The 24,538-nt window shown below is 52.0% G+C and overlaps 2 protein-coding genes across 4 annotated transcripts in view; one reads left to right on the top strand and one right to left on the bottom strand.

Moving 5' to 3' along the window:
• Positions 1 to 1,162: 1,162 nt before the first annotated feature.
• Positions 1,163 to 16,179, bottom strand: PCID2 (PCI domain containing 2). 3 transcript variants are annotated; one of them, XM_005213992.5, is made up of 14 exons: positions 16,123 to 16,179; positions 13,734 to 13,823; positions 12,269 to 12,342; positions 11,205 to 11,270; positions 10,063 to 10,104; positions 8,913 to 8,967; positions 6,757 to 6,860; positions 6,150 to 6,225; positions 5,539 to 5,680; positions 4,115 to 4,215; positions 3,078 to 3,151; positions 2,813 to 2,938; positions 1,790 to 1,913; positions 1,163 to 1,550 (listed from the first exon to the last, which is right to left on the bottom strand). In XM_005213992.5, exons 1-14 carry the CDS (start codon positions 16,156 to 16,158, stop codon positions 1,461 to 1,463), a joined length of 1,200 nt encoding a protein of 399 aa, XP_005214049.1. In that variant the 5' UTR covers positions 16,159 to 16,179; the 3' UTR covers positions 1,163 to 1,460.
• Positions 16,180 to 16,277: 98 nt separating this feature from the next.
• Positions 16,278 to 24,538, top strand: part of CUL4A (cullin 4A) — a 28,509-nt gene continuing 20,248 nt past the window's right edge. The window contains exons 1-2 of the mRNA XM_025000183.2: positions 16,278 to 16,802; positions 17,396 to 17,511. Of these exons, the coding sequence (XP_024855951.1) occupies positions 16,649 to 16,802; positions 17,396 to 17,511 (270 nt within the window). The 5' untranslated portion in view covers positions 16,278 to 16,648. The remainder of the gene's footprint in view (positions 16,803 to 17,395; positions 17,512 to 24,538) is intronic.

A 24,538-nucleotide genomic window follows, 5' to 3' on the forward strand; every position in this document is an offset into this window, starting at 1 on the left:
AAACTCGAGAAAAGGGAATGTGATTAGACGGCAGAGACTGTCTGCTTCTTTGGCATCAGTGTTCTCAAGGCCAGGCCGACACTCTGCACGGGCTTCCAGACCGGTGGGAACGCAGCACACACATGCCTGAGGTTGTTTCTTTCATCGTTTTGCCAAGTACGACGCTGACCTCATGTTATCGTTTGTTGGAACTCCTTGGTTCTCAGTGTCACTACTTACTGGTCAAGAAAGTACCTGCGAGTGTGGAGAACACCCAGCTTTCCACACTACGAGATCCAGGCACATTCACTGAAGTCCAGGGTCCCCCTCCAGGTAGGACGCGGCTCATCCATGCTGGAGGCTGCTCCCGACTCTGAGGAGCAGGGATGCTGTGAGGACAGCACATCAGAAAACACGGAGCTACTGTCCCAGCCCAGCGTCTGCGCCTCCCCCAGGCCACGCTCTCCTGCTCAGGGGACTGGTGGGACCGGGGAGGCTGGTGGCCAGACACCGGCGGCAGGCCGTCCCCAGCCCGCCCCATCCCCACACCCGAGTCTGGACATGCCCAGGGCGGAGGTGACACTGTGACTCAGGAGACCGGCTCAGAGTGGATCCAGCTCCACTTGGTTCTTTGGGGTCCTCACTCTTGGAACCTGGCTCCATCAGCCTGGAGAGGCCACCAAACACCAGGTGAGAGCCCAGAGCTGACACGCCTTCAGGGTGGGTCACACAGCACCGAAGAGCCCTCCAGATGGGCCAGACGGGCTGCATGGAGAAGCCGAGGACACGCTGCAGACTTCAGAGCAAACCGGGATGCGCGGTCTGGCTTCTGGAGGGGCAGACGCGGGGGCACAGACAGCAGGCCTCGGGCAGGCCTCAGGGACGGGGGTCTGTGTCCCACGGTGGCCCCTCTCCACACAAAGGCCACAGCCCCCTCCATACTCGGCACCTTTGCAAAGATGAGCCATTCTAGTCCATGAAGTTTTCTTCTTTAGTAAGTTTTGCATAAACAGAGGAAACGTGTGTAATCTGAAAAAAAAAATAGCTATAGTACCTGGAAAATTTAAATCAAATTCAGCTTGTAAAAAGAAATATTAAATTAACCAAACATTTTGATCACACAAAGTTTCAAATTTAACATAAAATTAAATGTATCCTGGATAATACAATAAAGAATACGCCATCTGTATAAACACTTTTAATAGAAACAATTACAAAGACGCCTTCACAAACAGTCCTCTTGAGAAGTAAACAGCAGCTGCCTGGGAGATGGAGTGGCCTTCGGGGGGTGTCACCAGCAGCCCGGCCAGCTGAGGCAGCAGCACTGAGGGCGAGTCCCAGGCCTTGGTGACGGGACGCTCATCAGCCGAGATGCCAGCAACATCATTCCCGGGACAAGACCCAAGAGGCTCCGCTGCAGAGCACGCGCTCCGGGCAGGAGGAGGACCAGGATCAGCCTGCCCTGTCCTCGGGCCGGGCCGTCAGCACACCGTGGACAGCGGGGGGAAAGGGTTCTGCTTGCTGACAACCAGCTTCTGGTGCTGGTGTGAGATATAGCCTTTGATGTGACCCTGGGGGACGGGAGAGACGGGGGCTTATGACTCTGAAGGTCAAGGCTGTCAGGGTGAATGAACTGGAGCCGGGGCACAGCACCCCCCACCCCCACCGCCCCAGCTATGGTGCGGTCAGCTTGCTGAGAGGACAACGAGTGTGTATACACACACACACACACACACACACACCAGCCCCACCATGGCCTCTGGGGACACGGCGGGTACCAGATCCCCCAGCCTGGACGGAGCCCACACACCATGTAGATGAGGTTGGCCAGGATGCACTGGACCTCAGCGATGTCCACGTCCTCCACCTGCATGAACTTCAAGGCCACCAGGAATGCGTCCAGGGACAGCTGGTGGGTCTTGAGCAGCAAGTATCTGGAAGAGGCAGAGCTCAGGCTGTTGCTGGCGGGACACAAGGAGCAAGTGGGCAGGAGAACTTCTGCTCAGGAACACAGCACCTCCTGCCCGCCAGGAGCCTCAGAAAACAAAGCTTCCGGGTGTAACTGACTTTCCCACTTAAAGAGCCACCAATACAAGCACACTTGACTGAGTATTTCCTTGAATCTCAGACGCTTCCATTCTCACATTTCAACACCGCTCAAGTGGGGATGCGCCTGACAGGGGACTGTCAGGGGTCTGATGACCTGCGGGCCTCGCTAACCTGGACCAGAAGTCTGACCGAGATCCTGCTGCGACCAGGCCTCGGACAAGAGCCCGCTTCCGAGTTCCACAAAGAGACGAACAACTCCCTGACGCACAGGAGAGGTGGGAGGGTCAGCAGGTCAGGAGTAACGGAACGCACAGGAGAGGCGGGAGGGTCAGCGGGCTGGGAGTAACGGAACGCACAGGAGAGGCGGGAGGGTCAGCGGGCCGGGAGTAACGGAACGCACAGGAGAGGCGGGAGGGTCAGCGGGCCGGGAGTAACGGAACGCACAGGAGAGGCGGGAGGGTCAGCGGGCCAGGAGTAACGGAGACAGGCAGCAGTGCCACGCTCTGACCATCGTGTAGGTGCGTGCTCAGGGCTGGTGTCAGAACTCCTGCCAGAGTCCTCTCTTCACACAGCCCGAGCTTCTGCCCCGACTCCCTCAGCCTCACCTGCGCGCTCCCTCACCAGGAACTGTGCGCTCCTTCACCTGGGTGCGCCCTCGCCTGGGCCCTGGGCCACCCCTCCCTCATCTGGACCCTGTGCCCTCCCCCTGGACAGCACCAGCACCAAGGCCCAGGGCTGCAGATCAACTTCATCCCACGGAATCAGGAAGGAAGGCTGTGCTCACACTTTCTTAAAGAGATTCCTGTAGGTGATGATCTTCAGCTTCTCGAGGATGAGGAAGATGCCGCAGCGGATGAAGAAGGTCTCATGCGCGGCCAGGGCCTCGTTCAGAAGGAGGAGGTTCCCTTCGCTGGGCCACAGAGACGTGCAGATGCAGGCAGGGCACCGCCCAGGACAGGAGACAGGACCCCATTAGTTCCCTCGCAACACGCGGGCCTCTGCACAGACTTTATATTCTAAGCGGTCCCCAGGGAAAGAGAAGAAACTACCTCACAGCTCGGGTCACCTCCGCAAACTGCATGAGATGGTACTTCCTCAGAAGCTCAATGGTTGGCATGTGGCCCTGAGACAGAGTAATTTTCCAGAATAAGAACCTTCTCATTTTTAACAGAACTGTCTTTGATAAAAACCCTTACCAAGTTTTAAAAACTTTTAACCTGTGTTTCTCAGACTTTCTTCCAAAGTAACTGAACAAAAAATGCTTCCTAGTCAACTGGAAACAAACAAACGCCGGTCCAGACATCAGAACACCTGGACCAACGCAGCTCTGCCAACAGTGACCTGTGACCCTGACCTCGACCTGTGACCCTGACCTCGACCTTCTTGTTCACAATCACAGAGCAGGTGGCCCCTGCGGGAACACCAGGCTAGGACTTAGGGATTCAGACCCAGCTTCCAGAACAACGAGCCGAAAACCCGAGACTGGCTGTTCCACAAAGTCGGTGAGCCCTGGGGAGGGCTGTGCACTCTCTCCTCCCCACCACACGCTGTCCAGAGCTGGGCGAGCTTCAGCTGTGCCTGCTGCTTTGATAGTTTTTAAGAAACTTCAACGGGAGGAAAGGAAGCTCTATCACTGTTAGAATGTTTTAGTCAATTAACTTGCAAGTTACGTGCCTTTTTTTTTTTTTTATACAAGTACCAAAAACAACTTTCAGTGAGCAAGTGAGACACCCAGACAGGCTGGAATGATCTTCTCTCTCTTGGTTAATCCAGCTCTATTATTCTAGATTTTCAGGAGTAACAGACATAACATGCGTATTTTACCTGTCTCACGTATGTTAAACCTTTGAGTGAGGTAATCGTAGGAAAAAGGAAACAAAACCAGTCAAGTCTTTCTAGAAGGATCTGGAAATGTCAGTCACGGAGACAGTGGTTCGGGTCACACCTGAGGCTTGTTCCTCCTCTATTCTGGGGGTGCTCTCACATGTGGCTCTGTGCGAGACCCACCACACATGGGCTACGCTGTGAAATGACTACGCACTCCTTGTAGGGGACAGGCCCCCAGAGAGCTGGACAGACCACTTACCAGGAGCATCTTCACAGGAAGCAGGTAAATGAGGACCATTCTTTTGTTCTTCTGGCTGGAACGATGGCAGTGCTCAAAAGCAAAGGACAGGTACTCCTCAGCTGCAGAGTCAGCCACAGACATGGTCAGCCGTCCCCACCCTGTGCCTGGCGCCACACCCACCCTTACACAAGGGCCCAAAGGTTTCAGGGGCAACAGTGTCTCCCATCAACATTAACAGATCATTTTCCACAGGGTCGGCTATTCAAAAACATCCGAGAGAGCACTCAGCGAAGATTCAGAGGAGAAGCAAACCAATGCCTTCTGAGACTTAACCGAGTGTACAGCCAACCTGAACGGGGCAGGTCTGCTCTGCACGGGTGCCCCGCACATGGGTGCTCTCAATGGGAAACACCACGATATCGCTCCGTCTGTGACTGCTGATCACGAATGCAGAGTAACCAAGGACACAGGACCGACCACGAGTCAACTGTGGATTAACTCTCTCGCTGTTCAGCTATTCCAACGCTTCATATTTTAGGGGAGAGAAAAAGGTAGGGGACCGATCAAGGAAAGTCCTCTTTCAAAAGTTATACATATTGAAGGCAAGCTCTGGGACTTGGTGATGGACAGGAAAGCCTGGCATGCTGCACTTCATGGGGTCGCAAAGTTGGACACGACTGGGCGACTGAACTGAACTGATGTATTGAAAACTCTGTGAAAGGAAATGAAAAGTTGGTCTGCACAACCCCACGGAATAAGAAAACAGAGCTCTCATTATGAAAGAGCTGTTCTTTCTGTCATCAGAGCCTCTGTGGCTATTGACACGTGGAGTGAAAAGGCTCTTACGTCTCATATGGTGCCTGAAGTCACGTGGCTTCGCGTGTGAATAACTGTCAAGGAAGTGAGTTTTAAAAGTCTGATCTGAGAATAAGAGAAGAATCATAAAGGACCACCACATATTGGCCACTCCAAACTTTCAGAAAAATAAAATAAACAGCCTCCTGATCTTGAGAAAGAGAAGGACACAAACCACATAACGTGGTTTCGTGAAGGGGCAGCTCGGATGTGGCACTGACCCGCTGCCCCCAGCCACAGGCGCCGAGGCTGACACCAGCACAAGGGCACGTCCCCCGAGGCTGGAGCCGAGCCGCGAGCCGCCCAGCCCCCACGTGCTGTGCCGCCAGGACCCGCCGAGGCCGCAGGGAAGCACGGAGCACAGCCCACACGTGGGACAGACGTGCGTGGGTCCCTCCCCCAGGAAAGGACACAGCGGTGACGGGCTCGGACCTGGTGCCAAGCAAGAAACACAAACGGGATTTTCCTTTATGAACCGACTTGGTGTCGGAGCAACGCTGCTTGGACGCCGTGGACACCACGTCCGCCTCCGCACCAGAAGGCGGGCAGGTGCTCTGGGCCCCCAGCTGCTGGCGGCAGTCACGCACCTTGCTTGAAGTCGCTGTCGAACATGGCCTTGCGCCCCACGTAGTACCTGTAGGTCACCCTCTGGGCCGTGCTGTAGTCGTCCTTCAGGTTCGAGCTGTCGATGGCTCTGATGAGCGGTTTACACAGATGGAGCTTGTTGATCTAGAACAAGCAAGAATCTACTCCAGACGGTCTTCCAGGTCAACAGGCAGGACAGCCATCCACCCCTGGTCGCTAAGGACACGCCTCCTGAGGTGGGTTCACATGATCAGAGCTGAGGGCTCACTAAGGACACAGCACACCGCTGCTCCGTCCAGGCCAGGCCACAGGGGACGCCCACCTGCAGGGGGCTGACCGGACACGCTCCCCACCTGACCACACCATCGTCACACCCGGACCTGCGTGAGGTGCCAGCACTTGGCTCCCTGGAGCCTCAGAGGGTGGAGGTGAACAGAGATGACGCATGCAGAGCACTGACAACAGTCCCTGCACCCAGAGGCCCTCAACCAACACCAGCCCCAGGACTGTGCGTGGCCAGTGGGGACTGACTCTCAAGCCAGGCCTGGCAGGCCGGCTGACAAGGGACAGAAACGCTCTCTGGGAAGACAGGCAGAATTCAGGCAGACTCTACCTTAAAATAAATCTTGAATAACTGATTCACCAGAAACAGCATTCCCCACTTCTTGGAGTCCTCTATGCCAGCACGACTGCAGGGAAAGTAATGTTTTAAAGGTTACACAGGAAACAAAAAGTTTATGTGCAAATCACAAAGCAAACTTCCAAAATGAATTCGCATCCTGAGATAAAACCCCACAGTTCAAGTCAAATTCATGAAAGAACCTAACACTACAAAAGAAGGCGTGTCCTCCGACAGGTAAACCTGGAGAGATGCCCAGGAGTTCTGACACTGGCTGAGCATCTGGCGGGCGGCAGAGGAAAACTGCTCGGTCTGCAGCGATGCTGTGTAAGAGCGGACGGTTATCAAGCATTTGTGACACGTGGTGAAAGTACTTTCTCTTGTCATTACAACATCATGAACCACTGAGACACAACACACGAATTTCAGAAAGTGTGAGACCCAGCGCGCCGGCTGTGTGGGCCCAGAGGTGCGGTGCCCGATGTGTGCTGAGCATGAGAGACGATTCTTTTCTCTTATCCCTTACCAAGCAACGGATTATTCAAAGCAGAAACGTCCGTGGCCATGGGGTTACAGCCGCGGCCGCCCGCCCCAGACTCACGTGTCGCTGGCGCAGACGCGGAAGCAGCCCATCAGCAGCTCGGCCGCCTTCTCCAGCATGTCCCCCACCTTGCTCTTCCCCTTCTTCACCAGCTGCTGGTCTGCCTGACAGGAAGCAAAAGCCTTCACTTTTCATCTCCTCTTGATTCTTAATTAGAAAGAAAATCACCACACAGCCAGAAGTGAAAACGGACAACCTAGGGGCAGCCCCCAGGCTCTGAAGAGACCCCCAGGCTGTGCTGCAGCTTCTCAAAACCGTGGTGTCTACTGCTCGTTCCAACTTCCTACAGGCCAAACCGCTCTTCAACCAGTCAAACCAGTGCGCTGGTCACCGAGCTTTTAAGCCTGTGTTGCCCAAGCCACGTGCTGCTAAGAAGCCTTTTCTTACTTGTTACAAACGCCCTGACGACAGACGACACGGAGGGGGCGGCACAGAGAAGGCAGCAGGAGGCCTTGTGGGCGCCCTCACGCGGCCCCACTGCAGCTTGCCCGCTGCGTCCGCAGCACGCAGGCCTGCGTCCCCCTCCACCGACCAGCACAGCAAGCGTCTCTTCAGAGTCCGTGACGATGCAGTGAACGTGTCAGAGAGTCTTGGTCCCTGAATACTCACGTGGTGTTAGTGCTCCTCGTGATGAAGCAGGAAGCATGCACACAGCAAGTCTGCTTTTTAAGGTAAAGCGCCAGGGCCACTGTTTGGCCTGCGAGCTGGATGGGGAACAGACAGCCGTAGAGCCTGGCCGGCCAGCGTGGGCCCCCAGAACTGACAGCCACAGAGCCTGGCCGGCCAGCGTGGGCCCCCAGCCAGCATGAGTCTCTGGAAGGTGAAGGAAACAGGCCTGTCCCCCAGGAAACACTGACAGTACTTGCCAATGACAACATCTGCACTTTCAAGAACAACTTAGAATTTTGGAACACTCGTACTGACCACCAAGAGCCTGGCAGCTTTTCATTACTTCAAAACGTCTCTGAGGAGGTCACGGGAGAGACTGACAAGTGTAGAGTTTTCCTGGCTTCTGTTTTTTACATAATGAAATACGTCAACATTTGGAATGTCTGAGCAGCTCAGTGACTGAAATGTTTCCAGACGATCAGCCTTGGACATCACAAAATCGGGCAGGGCTGGAAGATCCATCTGCACCACTGGGGTTGGAGGTCACACTGCCGGCCTCAGAGGCCACACCATGACCAGCAGTAAAAACCACTCCTGGCACCTGAACAGGTGCCGCTCAGCCAAAGACGTCAGCCATCACCTGGAAAGGCTATCAGAACAGGCCTCTCGCTTCCACCCACGTCTGTGTGGAGCAGTCTGGCTTCACACACTCAACCACAACGATGCCCGGCACAGGGACCGCAGAAGCAGATGCGAGAATCCGAGTGGCTCGTTTCTATTTAGGAAGTCAGTGATGTTACGTGTAAAAGGTTCATCACTTGAGGGGTGTGAGTACACTAGAGACTGATGTAAACTACACAAGCAGCAACTCTGGGCACCCTTGACGGTTTCTGTGTACCTCCCTTCAGTTCCACGGCTTCCATTCGGGGCCGTTTTACATCTTCCATTTCTCTGCGGAGACGTCTGTTTCAGCACTTGCACTTGCTCCAGGGGTTTTACCACAAGATGGCTGGCGTGGAATCCCATCTGGGACCCGGCCCGCTGTTCCTGGACCCAGGACGCCCAGAAGACAAGAAGGACATGCAGGGAGCTCGCTGCTCTGCCCCTCTAACCTCTCAGAGCCTCACCGGCCTCAAGTTCCCAGCAGCGGGGAGAGGAAACACGTGCCTACACCCACGTGTCCAGAACCGGAAGTCAGCAACAGCCTTTGAAACGGTAAAGGGATGTGAGGACCAAAGAGTTAAGAACTGCTGCTCCCTGAGCGGCTGATGCTGCCAGGAAATGGACGCGTCAAGTCCAGGCCTTTGCCTCCTCGCAGCAGAGGCCCTTGGCTCCCCCGAGTCCGCCAAGGCGGCACCGGGCACGTCCTCACAGTAGACGAGGACAGGTCCTCAGCAGCGAGCCGAGCCGCCCCACTTTTGCTGCTCTGCACCAGGCGTATCTCGACCCCACGCATCCCTCAAAACTTGTGGGAAGAGTGACGTAAAATTACGCAACAGGTACAGTGAGTCTGGGTTTAAAGCAACAGTGACAGAAACTGCACTTACATTATTGGCAAATATGCGAAGGTCCAGCGCCACCGCGTACATGACGGGCAGAGCCCTGTGGGGCAAAAACAGGTGTGTGAGGCTCTGAGGGCAGAGGCTCCCTCACCAGAGCTGGGGACTCCCAGGGCCCCCACCCGCGACAGAGGTCCCCACCCCCACGGCGCCGTGGTCCTCCCCTCCCCTTCCTTCCAGGAGCCACGGCCCCTCCTGGTCTGTGCATCTGGCTGCAAGAGCTCCGCACCCGCTGACCCAGCCTCCCCAGAGGCCAGGGGCTCAGCCCTGACTGCCCCCCACCCCACGCTGGGCCAGGAATTCTCCTTCCCCCCACCACCACCTAAACGGCTCCATGAAAACAAGACCCGTGGTTCAGAATGATCTCCTAACAGAGCCCAAGGCGTGGAGCAGACAGATGTCGTCAAAAGACTTCTAGAATCTAGCTGGCAGTGTCAGCTTCATGTGTAAGACAGATCTTCAGTCAAAACTTTTTGTAAAAGGTATCTGTAAGCCTTCAGTTACTTTAGTATAAACAAAATTTCAGTATTTACCAAGACTTTTAATAAATCATAAGACAGTTTAAGATAACCCAAATATTCTATATCTGTCATCCCAAATGGACTGTAGTTGATCTACATCTTTTATCCAAGTTTAAAACCGAAAAGTGAAAGTGAAGGTTGCTCAGTCGTGTCCGACCTTTTGCAACCCCAAGGACTTCTCCAGGCCAGAAGACTGGAGTGGGTAGCCGTTCCCTCCTTCAAGGGATCTTCCCAACTGAGGGTTCAAACCCAGGTTTCCCACATTGCAGGTCGATTCTTTACCAGCTGAGCCACCAGGGAAGCCCAAGTAAGATCAAAATTGACAAAGGAAAAAAAGTTGTATTTAATACATATCTGGGGGCATGGAATGGCTGAAATAATACTTCATATTTACAGGAAAACATTGGAAATAATCTGGCTGACCTGCCATTTAAGTTTACACTGACTATTAAAATTCCAGTATCTGTGTTGGTATCATCCTATGTCAACACACAATATCAAATACCAACACAGAAAACACAATACATATTTATTTACAGTAAATCTTTTAAGAACTTCTGCTTTTGATAAAGAAGAAAGCCATTAGCTCATTTCCAGCTCTATCTATTCGTACTTACCAGTTTTCTTCTTTGTGGGCCTGAAATGCTCGCAGGAATGACGTGCTATGTTAAGGAAGGGCCTACATAAAAAGCTCAGGTGGTGCTACAAGTGAAAGGATGGCGAGCCCACGTTCTGCACCATGAGGGCTCCCGCGCCCCTCAGGAGGTTATGTGCCACAGCAGCAGGTTCTCGAAGGGGAGAAACACACGCGCCCACGTTATAGACACCTGAGTGTCATTCACGGTAAGTAAATACACTGACTTTACACAGCTTTTCCCCAAAGGAAGACAAAACACTGTTGTCTGAAGATTTTTTAAACTGGCAGTTTCACACATTTTATTTGGTTTCTCTGAGTCCCGATCATCCTAAGTTACATATAACGTGGTTAGGATCTCTAGTATAAAGCCTATTTCGTTGATTACAAAATTCTTTAATTCAAACGAGACTCAGTTGGTCAGTAACCAATTCTGTTCTGTGCATACCAGACAAGACGACTGAAGAGCAAGCGGCTGGAGGGATTCCCCGTTGGCCCAGCGGTTGGGGCTTGGTACCTTCACTGCCGGGACCTGGGTTCCATCCCTGGTCAGGAAACTAGGCTCCCACAAACCATGCAGTGAGGCCAAAAAAACCAACTAAAGTCTGGAGAGGCACATAACATGACCAGATGTGACCCACTGGCCACAGCCTCAGCCAGGAGACATCCCTGCAGTGATGAGGGCCAGAGCCGCCTGACCAAGGCCTCGGCAGGGTCCACTCCTCCCTGGGCCCGCCTGGATCTGGGAGTTCTTCCATTTCCACAAGGGGACTAACCCATCCCTTAACTACATGCAATTGCTTTAAAGGCAACAAAATACTATTCCTCACAATAGAATTAGATAAAACTCTTAACCATAACCAAGGTTCTTCCCTACTATGCAAGTGGCCGGACACCAGTGTGGAAGCTCACACTAAATTTAAGTACCTGAGTGGAGCAGCTAAATGAGTTTCTCTTCCAAAAGGTTTTAATTCTCCCTGATTAAAGGTATGACTCAGTGCTCGCTTCGGCAGCACATATACTAAAAGGTATGACTCAAACTGGTCTGATGTTTCGAGATCTCAGCCCCCACGTAACCGCTGCATCTGTCCCACACCGAACAGTAACGCACACGACAAAAGATATTGGACGATGACGGTCTGGCACTTGTACGCCTCGATGAAGTCGTGGTTCCCCACCGCATACGTGCACCTGCAGAGGGGGCAGCGGGGACTGAGGACGAGCGGCAGAGTGCCAAGAACCGGGTGCAAGCCACGCGGCCACACCGCTCATGGCCGCCACAGATGCCCTGCCCTCTACGGGCCCAGAGTGAAGCCGGAGCTCCTGCTAGCAGATCACAGAGGCTCACAGGAGGCCACTGGCTGAAAAAGGAAACCTCTCAAGTCCCAGAAGGAGAAGCTGGGCTGCAGAGGTTCCGCTGTTAACGTGCCAGTGGCCCTTCCCGGGCGTCAGGGGGCGAGGCTGTTGCACCCAGACGCCCGCTGGCAGCATCAGCATCAGTCAGTCCCTCCCCAAGCCCGAGCCTCAGCGCACACGGCATGGATCTAGGAAGACGCTTCAGGAACACAGTGGTACTCCAACTCGTCCAGAGGTCTCAGGGGGCCAGGCCTGCTCCGCCCCTGCAGTCCTCTGCCGGAGACACTGGCGGGCCATGTTGGCAGGAGGGCAGTCCAGACTACATGGTTTAGGACCCACGGCTTGGCCTGAATCGAGGCTTCAGAAGTGAAAATAGCAGACATGACGTGTAAATAAAAAGCAAAATTTCATTTGCTCCGCTCTGATCCAGTTTCTTTTCCAGTTCAAGGCAAAGAGGTTAAAAACTGGGCATTTCCGTGAAAAACGCCAAGTCAATGGTGGGCTGTACACCGTTCTGAATAAATGCCCACCACCCAGCCAGTGGAATGAGCATCAAATGCTTCTTCGAGCATCACAGAGAAGACACACAGACACACGATCACCATTTCACTAACTTTTAAAACACACATGGTCCCTGAGATGGAAAAGTTTATTAAATTTTAAAGTCTTTTAAGCTTCACAAGATTTTCACAGGTTTTACCAAAGTGCAATTACAAACATACTTTTCTACTTTTTCAAAGGAAATTTTTCAATGCTTCAAGATGGTGTAAAACCCCCCTAATCAAGCCAGCAACCTCCAGACTGGCTTGTTTCCTACCTCACCCACGGCTTACCTTAAGTGAGCTGCAAACATTTCGTCATAAGGGGGCTCTAAGACTTGTTGACACTTCTCTTCTGGAGAGGCCATCTGCATGCCAGTAAGAAGAACGGTAAAAAGAAACTTAACTGGGACAGAAAGAATGCAATGCGAAGGAAGAGATTCAGACAAACCTTTGTTTCAAGAGGATTTACACCTTATAGTTGTAGAAGCTCTTCACACGTTAGCAATTCAAAAAGCCGTTCATTACCTCCACACGCCTATCAAGCCCGACCTGCATGCAGGAGATGCACATGGTCTGCTTTGTCTACCATAGGTCAGGAAGCACTCCAGGCATGCTCACAGATGGCTCTGTGTATTTATTAAGCAGATACTGCGTGCCTAACAAAGGTAAGTAGGTCATGTGAGGTCGAAGGAGATGGAGACGATGCCTGGGGAGAGGGGAGATGGGGGGGTCCTCACCTCCTGCTGACAGACTGCCCACTCAGGAGTCCTGGGAGATGGCAGACACTCACCTGTCACCTGCCCTCTCCTCTCAGTGGCCAGATTTTCGATAATGTGTAACAGGACGGCTTACACAACAAGAAAGGGACTCGGGGACGCTACTCCGGCACCGTAACTATACTTGCATATCTATGTCAACAAATCTGAGAGGGGTGATGACATCACAGGAAAGGTCACCGCTCCACAATCTCTGACGAAACGACTGGGTGGACAAAGGCTGCCAGTAAGGGGAGCTGCTGATGGGAGGTTAGGCGGAGTTTTGTAATGAAGGGATCAGCCTCAGGTCACATATGGGCCAGCAGATGTGTTCCAGGGGCTACCTGCCAGCAAGCTGAACCTGAGACCCACCAAGACTCCACACACTTTCTTTCAAAAGAAAAGTTTAGCTCCTGGATAGAACACACTCCGATGCGTAATGGCAATCGACGAGGAAGTGGGCATTACTTCAACAAGGTTTCAACAGTGCTTTCCACAGAAGCTTCTACTCGGATACCATCTATCATCCGAATCAAGGATGCTTACATTTGAGAGCAGAGGCTGGCAGACATTCACATAAACAGCCAGCCAGGAAATGCTGCAGGCTCTGTGGGCCCAGGTCTGCCTCCATAGCCACAGGAGGTGTAAAACCTCCCTGGTAGCACCACCGCACAGCTGTGGGCTTCAGGGACAGACAGGCCTGCCTGAGCCTGAGCCCACGGCCTGTCCGCTGATCACCCCGTGACCCTGCTGCGCTTCTCTGAGCCCGGGAGAGTCCTGCGGCAATTACAGGCAGGAAGAAGCACAAACCTCAACACGGGCTCTGAGGCACAGTGCTCCATTAATGTTCAATCAATGAACTGAAATTAGGTAAACTGTGAAGGAACCCAGCGATTTTCAAATAAGAGCAGCACCAGTACCCTTCCCATTCACACCCTAAGCTTAGGAAGGTGGTGGCCCAGGGACCCTCCAGACACGTGCGTGCGTGGCCCCCCACCTACCTGAAGCCGTGGGTTCGCAACATGAGGATGCTTGAAAGACACCAGCTCTGCAAGGGACGCCCCATCTCTGGTGTCAATGGCTTCACAGACCTGAAGCATTTGGAGAGAAAAGAGCTGTTACGTGGAAAGTGAAACGCTTAACCCAGAAGAACCAAGGCAACACGCTGCAGCACTGCCCCTGCTGTGAGAGGGCTGGAGGCATAACCAGCACCCGCCACAGCGAGCAGACAAGCACTGCATCTCAAAATGAGATCTTCTGGAGGCAAACAGGTGACTTACAGTTAAAAACAGTGAAAAAGCGGAATCAGCCAGTGGTTTATTATTTGCTTACTAAAGAGGGTTAATTAGTCCAGTTTACTCAGTCATACTAATAAACATTTGAAGATCCACTTATACAGCTTACAAAAAAGAAAAGCTTGAAGATCACATATGTCCAAAACGGAAAGGAACTGCATGTGTTCTGACAGCATCCAAGAAACGAACAGATCTTATGAGCTTATGAAGGTGAAATCAAACCCCAGACCCAAAAGCCAATGGAAGTTATCAGAGACCACGGGAAACGCAAGATGTACAACTTGTCCACAGGTGGCCCCGGCCAAGGAGGCTGCAAAGGTGTGAATTAAGTCCAAGCTGTCAGGGTCACTGAAATTCAAGATACAATAAACTTTGGAAGCAAAGGAATAGGCAGGTTCTGACTGAGACAAGAAATGGGTGAAACCTGGGCTAACAGAGACAGTGAGCCTGGTGTCAGAGCATGGACTCTGGGGCCAGGATTCCTGGTCTGACTGTATCACCTACTTGCCCAGTGACCCTAGAGAGTCACTTAAGCTGCTCTGTGAAGTGGGACTTGTAATGGATCGACCTCCTAGGAAAATAGTGATGGTGGCAAGCTACCTCCCCCAACTCTGCAGTTAGGTGTGGGCAAGAAAATTGTGAGAAATATAAAAATGTACAGAAAATAAATGTTTATATACAAGAGATAAGATATAAAAAAGCATAAACTTCTAGAGAGATTCTATATCCACATTGGTTTTCCAATGTCTGTGTTCTTATTCAACTTTATATAAAAACTGATATTGAAAAATGTTAACTCTGCAAAGATAAGGCCAAAGTAGACATATCCTTAAAGAAAAAGTCTTAGGCATCAACCAGAAGACTGCAAACGAATGTATTATATTTGCAAGCTTTAAGTTAAAACAAAAACAAAAGCATGTATTTGTATTTTCATGATTCTTGTTTTAATCAGTTTTCTCAATGAACCATTAACCCTTAAGTTAACGGTTCCAATCTTGTTATACTATATTCAACTGCCAACTAGGTATCTTTGCCTGGTTGTCAGCAAACACCTCCAACACAACATGTCCAGAATAATTTATTTTTACTTCCAAATCGGTTCTGCTCATCTACTGTCAAGCTAGAAACCTGGGAATCAGTCTTGATTCCTTCCGGTGCCCCAAACACATACCTTTCCTAAGTCCTGGCAGTCTTCGGATATTTTTTAAAGTCCAGGCACCGCGCGCCCCGCCCCCCCTCCCCCCCCCCCGCCCCGCCCCGCGCCTTTCCTTAATCCTATTACCAGGTTTCTAGCCCTGCGAATTAGCATAGCTCAGAGGAAAGGCTGTGTTAGTCGTTCAGTCGTGTCCTAGTTTTGGCGACCCCATGGGCTGTAGCCTGCCAGATCCCTCTGACCATGATTCTCCAAGCAAGAATACTGGAGTGGGCTGCCATTCCCTTCTCCAGCGGATCTCCCTGAACCAGGGATCAAACCTGGGTCTCCTGCATTGCAGGTGGATTCTTTACTGTCTGAGCCACCAGGGAAGCCGTTACAGTGTTTATGCTATGCTGTGCTTAGTTGCTCAGTCGTGTCTGAGTCTTTGGGACCCTATGGACAGTAGCCCACCAGGCTCCTCTGTCCACGGGATTCTCTAGGCCAGAATACTGGAGTGGGTTGCCATGCCCTCCTCCAGGGGATCTTCCCCACACAGGGATCGAACCTGGGTTTCCTGCATCGCAGGCGGATTCTTTACTGTCTGAGCTATCAGGGAAGCCCTGCTTCCAGCAAAGACTGTATGCTTTGAATCTGTCGATGCCTGTGTTCGCGCTGTGCTCCTGCGTTTACAGGCTGTGTGGACACAGCCCTGAGGGACACAATTACCGAAGGACGCAAGTCCGCTTGCAGGCGGACCCCAGCTGTCTCCGTCCCCAGCTCCCACCGCCCCTACACCGAGGGCGCGGCCGGCCCCCGGGACACACATCGGGTCTGCCTGCCGCCCGGTGGCCAACGGCGCGGGCGCAGCCGGCGAAAAGACCCCCCAAGCTCCCACTGCAGGGCACAAGAAAAGGCAGCGGGCGGGCAGGCGGCAGGCAGTCCGCAGACCGGGAACCTTACCTGCTGCAGGTACTGGTTGATGGTGATGTGCGCCATGGTCGCGCCCGCCGCCGCCGCCGCCGCCGCCGCGCGTCACTTCCGGGCCGCGGTCCGGACGCGACCCCGCGCCCCCGGCCCCGCCTTCCGCGCGCGTTGGTTCCGGAGGCGGTGTGTGCGCCGGAACGCGAGCCCCGGGCCGGCATGGCGGCGCGCCCGGGCTGAGAACGGCCGGGGGCTGCGCTGCGACTCCCTTCCCCCCTCGCGCGACCGCCTCATTGGCGTGCGGGTGCCCGGCCCCGCCGCTCCCTCGGCTGCTGCGGGTTCCTCACGGACCGCGGCGGACGCGGACTGCGGCGCCAGCGCGCTTGCGGCCGGGTCGGGCCGGGTCGGTTCGGGTCGGGGTCCGGCGCGCTCCGGGGCCTGAGGCGCGGGGTCGGGCCGGGCGGGTAGAGCGGGCGAGCCGGGCGGCGGTTGGGCCGGGCCGGGCCGAGGGAGGCCGGGGCGGAGGCCGGGCCGGGCGGGCGGCGGACGGGCGGAGGCCGCGGCCATGGCTGACGAGACCCCCCGGAAGGGCAGCTTCTCGGCGCTCGTCGGACACACCAACGGCCTCACCAAGCCTGCGTCCCTCGCCGCGGCCGCCGTCACCGCCAAGCCCGGCGGCGCCGGCGGCTCCAAGAAGCTCGTGATCAAGAATTTCCGAGGTGGGTGCGGGGCCGGCGGGCGAGCCGGGGGCGCCCTCGGCCGCCGCCCCGCGCTCCGCGGTCGCCCGGTCGGGGCGGGCCGGGCCGGGCCGGCCGGGCCGGGCCGGGCGCGGCGGGACCGGAGCTCTCGGCGGGGCGGCGTGGTCACCCCCTCCGCTCGCCCCGGCCCTGCGGCGGCGCGGCCCCCAAGCCTCTGGCCGGTCAGGAGCTCCCGCCTTAGCGTCCTCCCAACTGGGGGCAGTTTCGGGCAACTTCCAGTGTTGAGTAGAGTGTAACTATTCCGCGTCCTTCCGTTTGGGAAGTCCACTCGTTAAGTAAAAGAACAAGAAGATTTTTATGTTTTCTACATCCGCTTACACTGGTCATCAGTATTCGATGTGTTTACTTAGCAAAACGAAGGTGGGATGGTTGCAGAGTCTGTAACCCGAGAGATTTATAAACACGGTACCTTGTACTGGGAAAACAATGTCCTGCGTTCCTTAGCTGTACTTTTGAAGCTGCCTTTGAAGTACTTTTTTTGTAGAACGGTTTTTTGAAGACGTGTGATTGTTGGCATGGGTGCCGTTACCTACTGACTCTGTCTGCACTTACAGACAGACCTAAATTGCCTGATAACTACACTCAGGACACCTGGCAGAAGCTTCACGAAGCGGTGAGAGCCATACAGAGCAGCACCTCCATCCGCTACAACCTGGAGGAGCTCTACCAGGTAGGTCCACAGGCGGCTAAGAGCAGAGCTTTACCGAAGGCTCACTGAGACGGAAACCTTCCCTTCCCTTCGAGTGCGGGCATCCTGTTTCCACTCACCTGACTTTTTTATAGTGGTCTAGATAGCGTAACAGTCCAGCTCCGGTGAAACGTGACGCAGCCATGGGTTTGTGGTCCCCAGTGTTGTTTCAGAGACAATAGAGAAGGAGGTAATAGAATCCGAGTATCTGCCTCCAACAGGAACAGTAGGAGTTCTGCGGCATCCTGTCCCGAGTCAAGGAATGTTTTCTGGTTTTGGTGGTTGTGGGATTTTATTTCATTTTCAGGCTTAAGCTGTTGAAAGGTAAATTTAACCCATTTATAGGAGAGAAATGTGTTTCTAAGAGCCATAGGACTTTTAACATTTTCCAAATATGCAGCAAATTATTATCCATTATGTTATATATGAAACTCTTACCTACGTTTTAGGTAATAGAATAGCATTTCTATTAATATATAGCTTTTCTATTAAGAGACTTGAGTTTAAATTTTTTTTCTAGGAGGGTTTGGGGGAGAGTGGATACATCTGTATGTGTGGCTAAGTCCCTTTGCTGTTAACCTGAAACTCCAACAGCGTCATTAACTGGCTGTACCCCAATATGGAGGAAAAAGCTTAACGTTCGATAATTGTAAAAAATAAATAATAAAACCTTTTCATGTTTACATAAGCAATTATGTTATAAAAATTATGAAAACTGCAAAAAGTGCATTGAAGAAAATGAAAATCCCCGATATTTCTACCACCCAAAGAAGACTGCTGTTGAATTTGATGAACATATGTGCCTTCTTTGTCTTAAGTTTAAGTCTGTTGTGTTTTAACCACTTTGTTAAGATAAGGAATGTGTCCTTGAGTAAGTTTTAACAGATGTGTCCACTTGTAGAACATTCTGTCACCACAGACAGTGCCCGGAGGCCCCTGTGTGGCCAGCCACCCCTCCTCACTCCCAGCCCTTGGCAATCACTGACTTGCTGTTGGTACCTTCTGCCATTTCTAGAACCTCATCTGAATGGAACTGTGCCTCTTGCAGTCTCTTGTACCTGGCTCCTTTCACTTAGGGTAGTGCTTCTGCATTTGGTGTGGGCCTTTGACAGTAACTGGTTTCTTTGTCGCTGAATACTCTGGGTACCACGGTTGGTTATCGTGAGTTAATGAATGTCTGGGTTTCATAAGACATTTCATAGCTTTTTCAAAGTGGTGTCATGATTTTTTGTTTCTGCCAGTGGCATGTGAGAGTTTAAGATGCTCCATGTCTATGCCAATGTCTGGTATTGTCAGTCTTTAATTCTTGCTGTTCTAGTTTGGTATGTAGCAGAATTTCACCTTGGTTTTAATTTGCAATTCCCTAATGATATTAAGTATCTTTTCTTGTGCCCATTGCCATTCCTTATACCTGCTTTACTGAAGTGTGTGTTCACATCTTCTGCTCATTTTTTATGGTCTTGTTTATTTTCTTACCATCGAGTGTTTGGGGTTATTATGTATTCTGGGTACATATCTTATTTCAGATATTTGCCTCGCACTTATGTTCTCCCAGTTTACAACTTGCCTTTTGAGTCTCTTAGCTATGGCTTTCAGAGAGCAGAAGTTTTAAATTCTGATGAAGTCTTTGTATCAGTTTGGTCTTTTATGGATTGTGCTTGTAGTGTCTGAGAGTCTTTGCCTAGTCTAAGGTGGTGTGGATTCTCTCTTATTTCTTTGTGGACATGTTAGGGTTTTCAGTTCCACACTTAGTGTATTGTCTGTTTGCAGGTGAGTAGTTGTATCTCTTGTGGGCTGCACATCCAAGCTCATTGTCCTCCCTGTGGATGTCCGCTTGGTCCAGCGCCGCGTGGCGTGGCGTCTGGGCTTCCCCCAGCGAGCTGCTCTGTCCCTTCGTCAGAAATGGCTGTCCGGATGAGAGCCTGAAGCCTCAAAGTCTGGAGCACTGGCCCTCCAGCTTTATCCTTTTTTAGATAAATTTGTTTTGGCTCTTCTAGGTCCATTGTATTTCTGTATGAATTTTAGAATCTGTTTGCCAGTTTCTCAGAAAGCGTTCTAGGATTTGGGGTGGGATTCTGTGGAGTTCTAGGTGAGCGTGGGGAGAGTTGTATCTCGACAACACTGACCCCAGCTGCTCACAAGGGCAGCTCTCGCTTAGTTGGGTCTCAGCAGTGTGTCCTAGTCCCATTGCACAGGTCCTGTGACATTTACCCCTGAAAGCGGCTCATGCTTTTATAGTGTCATAAAAGGTGGTATAAATTTTAATTTCTCAATAGTGTGTATAAATACAGATGATTTTGTGCATTGATCTTTTGTGCTGTGTCTTGCTGATTGCACTTTTTTCTGGTAGTTTTTTTTGTAGGTAACGTTGGATTTTCTATACTGACAGTCACATCACCTATGAATAGAAATAACTTCCCTTCTCCCTTTCTGATCTACATTCATTTTATTTCCTTTTCTTGCCTGATTACACTGAGTAGAGCCTCTGATAGTTAATAGGAATGTGAAGAGCAGGTACACTTGTTTTGTTCTCGGTCTTGGGAAAAAAAGCTGTTAGTCTTTCATCATTTAACATCATGCGATGCTAGCTGTGGGTTTTTCCAGAATACGCATTATCAAGTTGAGGAAGTTCCTCTCTGTTCCTATTTTGCTGAGCACTTTTATCAGAAATACATGTTGGATTTTGATAAATTCTTCTGTGACTGTCGAGGTGGTCGTCTGATTTTTGTATTTTAGTTTGCTAATTACATTGATTGATTTTTCAAATCTTAGACTGGTCTTTCATTCTGGAATAAATCCTGCTTGGTCATGAGTATTATCTTTTTTTATGTATTGTTAGATTCAGCCTGCCAACCGTTTGTTAATTTTTGTATCTGTGATAACAGAGGATATTGATGTATTATTTTCATGTAATGTCTGTGTCTGATTTTGGTGTCAGAGTAATGTTTGCCTCAAAAAATGAATCGGAAATATTCCCTCCTTTTCATTTTCTGGAAGACTTTGTATAGAGTTGATATTATTTCTTCTTAAATGTTTGAGAGAATTCCCCAGGGAAGCCATCTTGGCTTCCTTGGTGGAAGGATTTTCAATTACAGGTTTCCTTAGTGGATATGAAACTGTTCAGTTTACTCACCTGTTTGAGTTCACTCTTCTGCTGCGGCGTCTAGTCTGCCGTTAGTGCCATCCAGTGTGATTTTCCCTTGCGTTGTTCTCCTCTCTAGGTGTTCAGTTTGAATCTGGTTTGTATCTTCTCTGTCTCTACTCAACTCTTTTGGCGTGTGGACGTGGTTCCATCTCCTCTGCATCCTCATCTGCCAAGCCTTCATTCCGGCTGCTTGGCATAGTTGCTTTTTCTCTCCAGTGAGTTGTGTTCCTCCCTTTGGCCTGTGCGGCAGCTCTGATTGGATGCAGACACTGTGGGTTCTGACTTGTGTGCTGGATGCTTAGTATTTCTGTGAACATTCTTGAGTTTTGTTCCCGACTTGGTTAATTTATCTGGAGTCAGTTTGACCTTTTAGACTGTTGCCTGTAGGTGTGCCAGGCAGGACTAGAGCATGGTTTTGTCCGGGACTAACCACCCCGCTGCCAACGCAGAACCTTCCTGAGTCCTCAGCTCAGGGCGCCCGCTCTGCAGCCTGGACACTGGACGCCCGAGTGGTCAGTGCTTGTCTGTCTTCTGTCTGCCGAGGTCACTGCCTCTCAGAACCCAGTGTGCAGTGCTTTGAAAACTGCAGTTTTGTGTATTATTTCAGTAGCAGGGTGAGGCTTGTTCTTTTGCTTTGTCTGGGCCAGAAACAAGTGTCCCACCACGTGCCCAAACTCAGGGGCTTTTAATTTAGTAAAATATTACATCTTCTACCTAGGGCTCATTATTGCTCTTTTCGTGGAGATTTGACTGTCTGGTATCAATTGCCCAGCATTTTCTTGGCTGGACTTTTACCCAGGATGTGTTTCATCGTGGTTACCTTGGATACCATCACAGATGGTGTTTCCAGGTGTCCTGGTGGTGTGTCTTGGGACCTTGAGGCTTGGGGTGCTCCCCCCGCAGTGGCACCACTCCTCCTGGGGGCGTCTCTGGAGGGCCTGAGGGATCAGTGGCTGCCCTTTGGAGGCAGGTGCGCGGGTGGGCACCTGGCCGCTCAGAACTTGGGAGTGGTGTGTGTCTACAGAGTGAGCCGCTCAGGTCCTGTGGTGTAGGTTGGGGGGAGAGTCGGTGGCGTGGCGGGGAGGTTACCCTGGCCTCCGGCGGCGTGGACGGTGTTCGCCTTGGGGCCTCAGCATAGAGCTCCAGCTTCTGTGCTGGGGTGGGACGCACTTTGCCAGAACTCTTTTGTTTGATAACAGTCCTCACCAGAGCTTGCAAGGTTGATTCTGCTTGAGGAGGTTTTCGGGATGTTGGAGGGAGCACCTCTTGTTTTGATGTTGACCAGTTTCCCCAGAGCAGCTCTGGCCACCCCCTCGCAGGCAGCCAGGCCCTCAGAGGCCTCTGCGGAGGCCGAGGGCAGCTTCAGCCCGCCTGCTGCTCCTCGCTTGGCTCTTGTTTGCTGGGAAGGGATGTTCTGACCATGATGATGAGCCAGTAGATCCACACCCCACTCAGTTCCTCCTGTGACGTGAGGAGGAGGAGGAGAGTTTGAATACATAGATCTTCTCTGAACTTCGGTGTGAAACCCCAGCTCACTGGAGAAAGTGTATCTGGGTGTCTGTGTCTTAGACCTACCTGTCAGCTCAGTGAAACCGCGGGAACCTGAACATTTTCAAGAAGAGTTTCAGGGGAAGGCTATGTGTTGATTTCAGACTAGATTTTTGTTTTGCTTTTGATTTTTTAAAAAATTGAAGTATTGTTGACTTACAGTGCTGTGCCAGTCTCTGCAGTACAGCGCAGTGAGTCAGTTTTACATACACGTTCTTATGTTTTATGTATATGTTCTTATATATACACACATGTATAACACGTATATTCTTTTTTTTTTTTTTAACTTTCCAATATTGTATTAGTTTTGCCAAATATCGAAATGAATCCGCCACAGGTGTACCTGTGTTTAACATTTATATTCTTAATGTTTTTTCACTTGTGGTCTGGCCCAGGAGGTTGGCTCTGGCTCCCTCCACCGCGGCCCTTGTTGCTCATCCATCCTAAGTGTAAGAGTTTGCATCTGCCGACCGCCAGCTCCCAGGCATCCCTCTCATCCCCCCTCCCCCTCTGCAACCTTAAGTCTGATCTGTTTGGATTTCAGGCTGGTTTTGATGCTCAGACTCAAACCTGTCACAGGGAACTTGCACTTGAGAAAAGCCACGCTGCTGGTGCAGAGTCCTGGGGTAAAGTCTCCATGACCCCTGTACCTGCTGAGCTTGGGGAAGGAGAGTGGGGTGGACTTGGGTGCTGGTGTATCCACAAGGTGGATTCGAGAGAGCAAGGGAGCCGGGAAAGTGGGAGATGGGTGGACACTTTATTTGATGGCCTGTTGGAGAGCGTGAAGTAATGGAGAGTGAGTTTAGTGCACGAGTTACTCAGAAACGCAGTATTCAAGTTCACATAGCTTAGGCTTAACAGCAAGGATTCTGTAATTCAGCAACTTGGTCACTCCTGGAAGTCAGTCTTCTGTATGAGGGAATCACATCCCGGCTTGGGACTGGGGCTGGGAGGGTGGGCGTCCTGTCCCCTTGGAGTTTCCTGGGCCTCCCTATCCTTCGCTCCATACTCAGGCCCATTTTTGCGCTGCTCTTCACTGGTTTCTTGTGGGCAGGAACCTGGGGAGACAGCATCCCGTGCGGTGGGCTTGTAGAGTTCAGACACGCCTGGCACCCACTCCGGTGACCAGGGCGGGGCGGCTGGAGGAGGCAGCTCGCCGCCGAGGCCAAGGGCAAGGCCTGGCCGCTCTGTCCGTGGAAGGGCCGGGGGGCGCGGTCTCCCCCTGGCCGCTCCGTCCTGTGGAAGGGCCGGGGGCGCAGTCTCCCCGGCTGCTCCTTCCGTGCAAGGGTCGGGGGCGCAGTCTCCCCCGGGCCTGGAGGGCGGTGTTTGTTTTTCACTTTTCCCCCTTCCCGCTGGTTTGCTCCTGGACGTGGGAGGCGCTCTCTCAAGGGCAGTGTTTTGCTGGGACACTCGTCTGTCCTGACACAGATAAGCCTGTGCAGAGCGGGTGTGGTGCTGTGGGGAGGGAGGCAGGGCTGGGAGATTGACGGGCCACCCAGCTGACCGAGGAAAACCCCTTCAGTCTGCTGCCCGTGGGACCCAGGTCCTGCTCTCCCTCTCTGGGCGCTGCGTCCCCTAGACCCCTGTGCTGCCCACATGGTCCCACGGGGGGGCTTCGTGCACCCAGAGAGGGATTTCTAGATCTCCGAGTGTGACTAAACCTCCTGAACTAGTTCTGAGGAGAAGGGCCTGCAGTGTCCCTGCCCCGCCGGCCCCCCCTGCGGGGGCAGAGCAGGTGACAGGGCTCCTGTAACACGAAGACGCCAGCAGTGACTCAGCAGAGGCTGGATGACGGCACCCTGGCCCGCCTGGTGCCTCGGGGCTTGGCTCCAGATTCCAAGTTAAAAACAGTCTCAGTGGACTTTATGCAAATAGTGAGCACATGCCAAACAGGGCACATACGAGGGGGAGCTGGTTACAGAATTCACCACAAAGCTCCTAGCCTGGAAAAGGTGGTTTTGAAGACACTGACACTTGCCTCAGGAACTGGAGCATTCAGAAAATGCTTCTGATAAGATGTTCTTCTTTGAAGGACACACACCACTGAGTGTATCTTGATTTTTACCAAAGGATATATGTTTTCTTCATGTATTATAGTAAAAACTTAATTTGTAATAATTATATTTGTAAACCCAGGCTTCAGCAATATGTGAACCGTGAACTTCCTGATGTTTAAGCTGGTTTTAGAAAAGGCAGAGGAACCAGAGATCAAATTGCCAACATCCGCTGGATCATGGAAAAAGCAAGAGAGTTCCAGAAAAACATCTATTTCTGCTTTATTGACTATGCCAAAGCCTTTGACTGTGTGGATCACAA

This window comes from Bos taurus, chromosome 12 (genome assembly GCF_002263795.3).
Source record: "Bos taurus isolate L1 Dominette 01449 registration number 42190680 breed Hereford chromosome 12, ARS-UCD2.0, whole genome shotgun sequence".
In the NCBI taxonomy this organism is placed as follows: Eukaryota; Metazoa; Chordata; class Mammalia; order Artiodactyla; family Bovidae; genus Bos; species Bos taurus.

Bases quoted from the DNA above. Each gene is read 5' to 3' on its own strand.
- PCID2 (XM_005213992.5), bottom strand. From the start codon at position 16,158: ATGGCGCACATCACCATCAACCAGTACCTGCAGCAG. The intron at 12,343-13,733 runs GTAGGTGGGGGG...ACTGGCATGCAG, and splicing joins TTGCGAACCCACGGCTTCAG to ATGGCCTCTCCAGAAGAGAA. The intron at 1,914-2,812 runs GTGAGCACAGCC...TGCCTCTTCCAG, and splicing joins AGGAATCTCTTTAAGAAAGT to ATACTTGCTGCTCAAGACCC.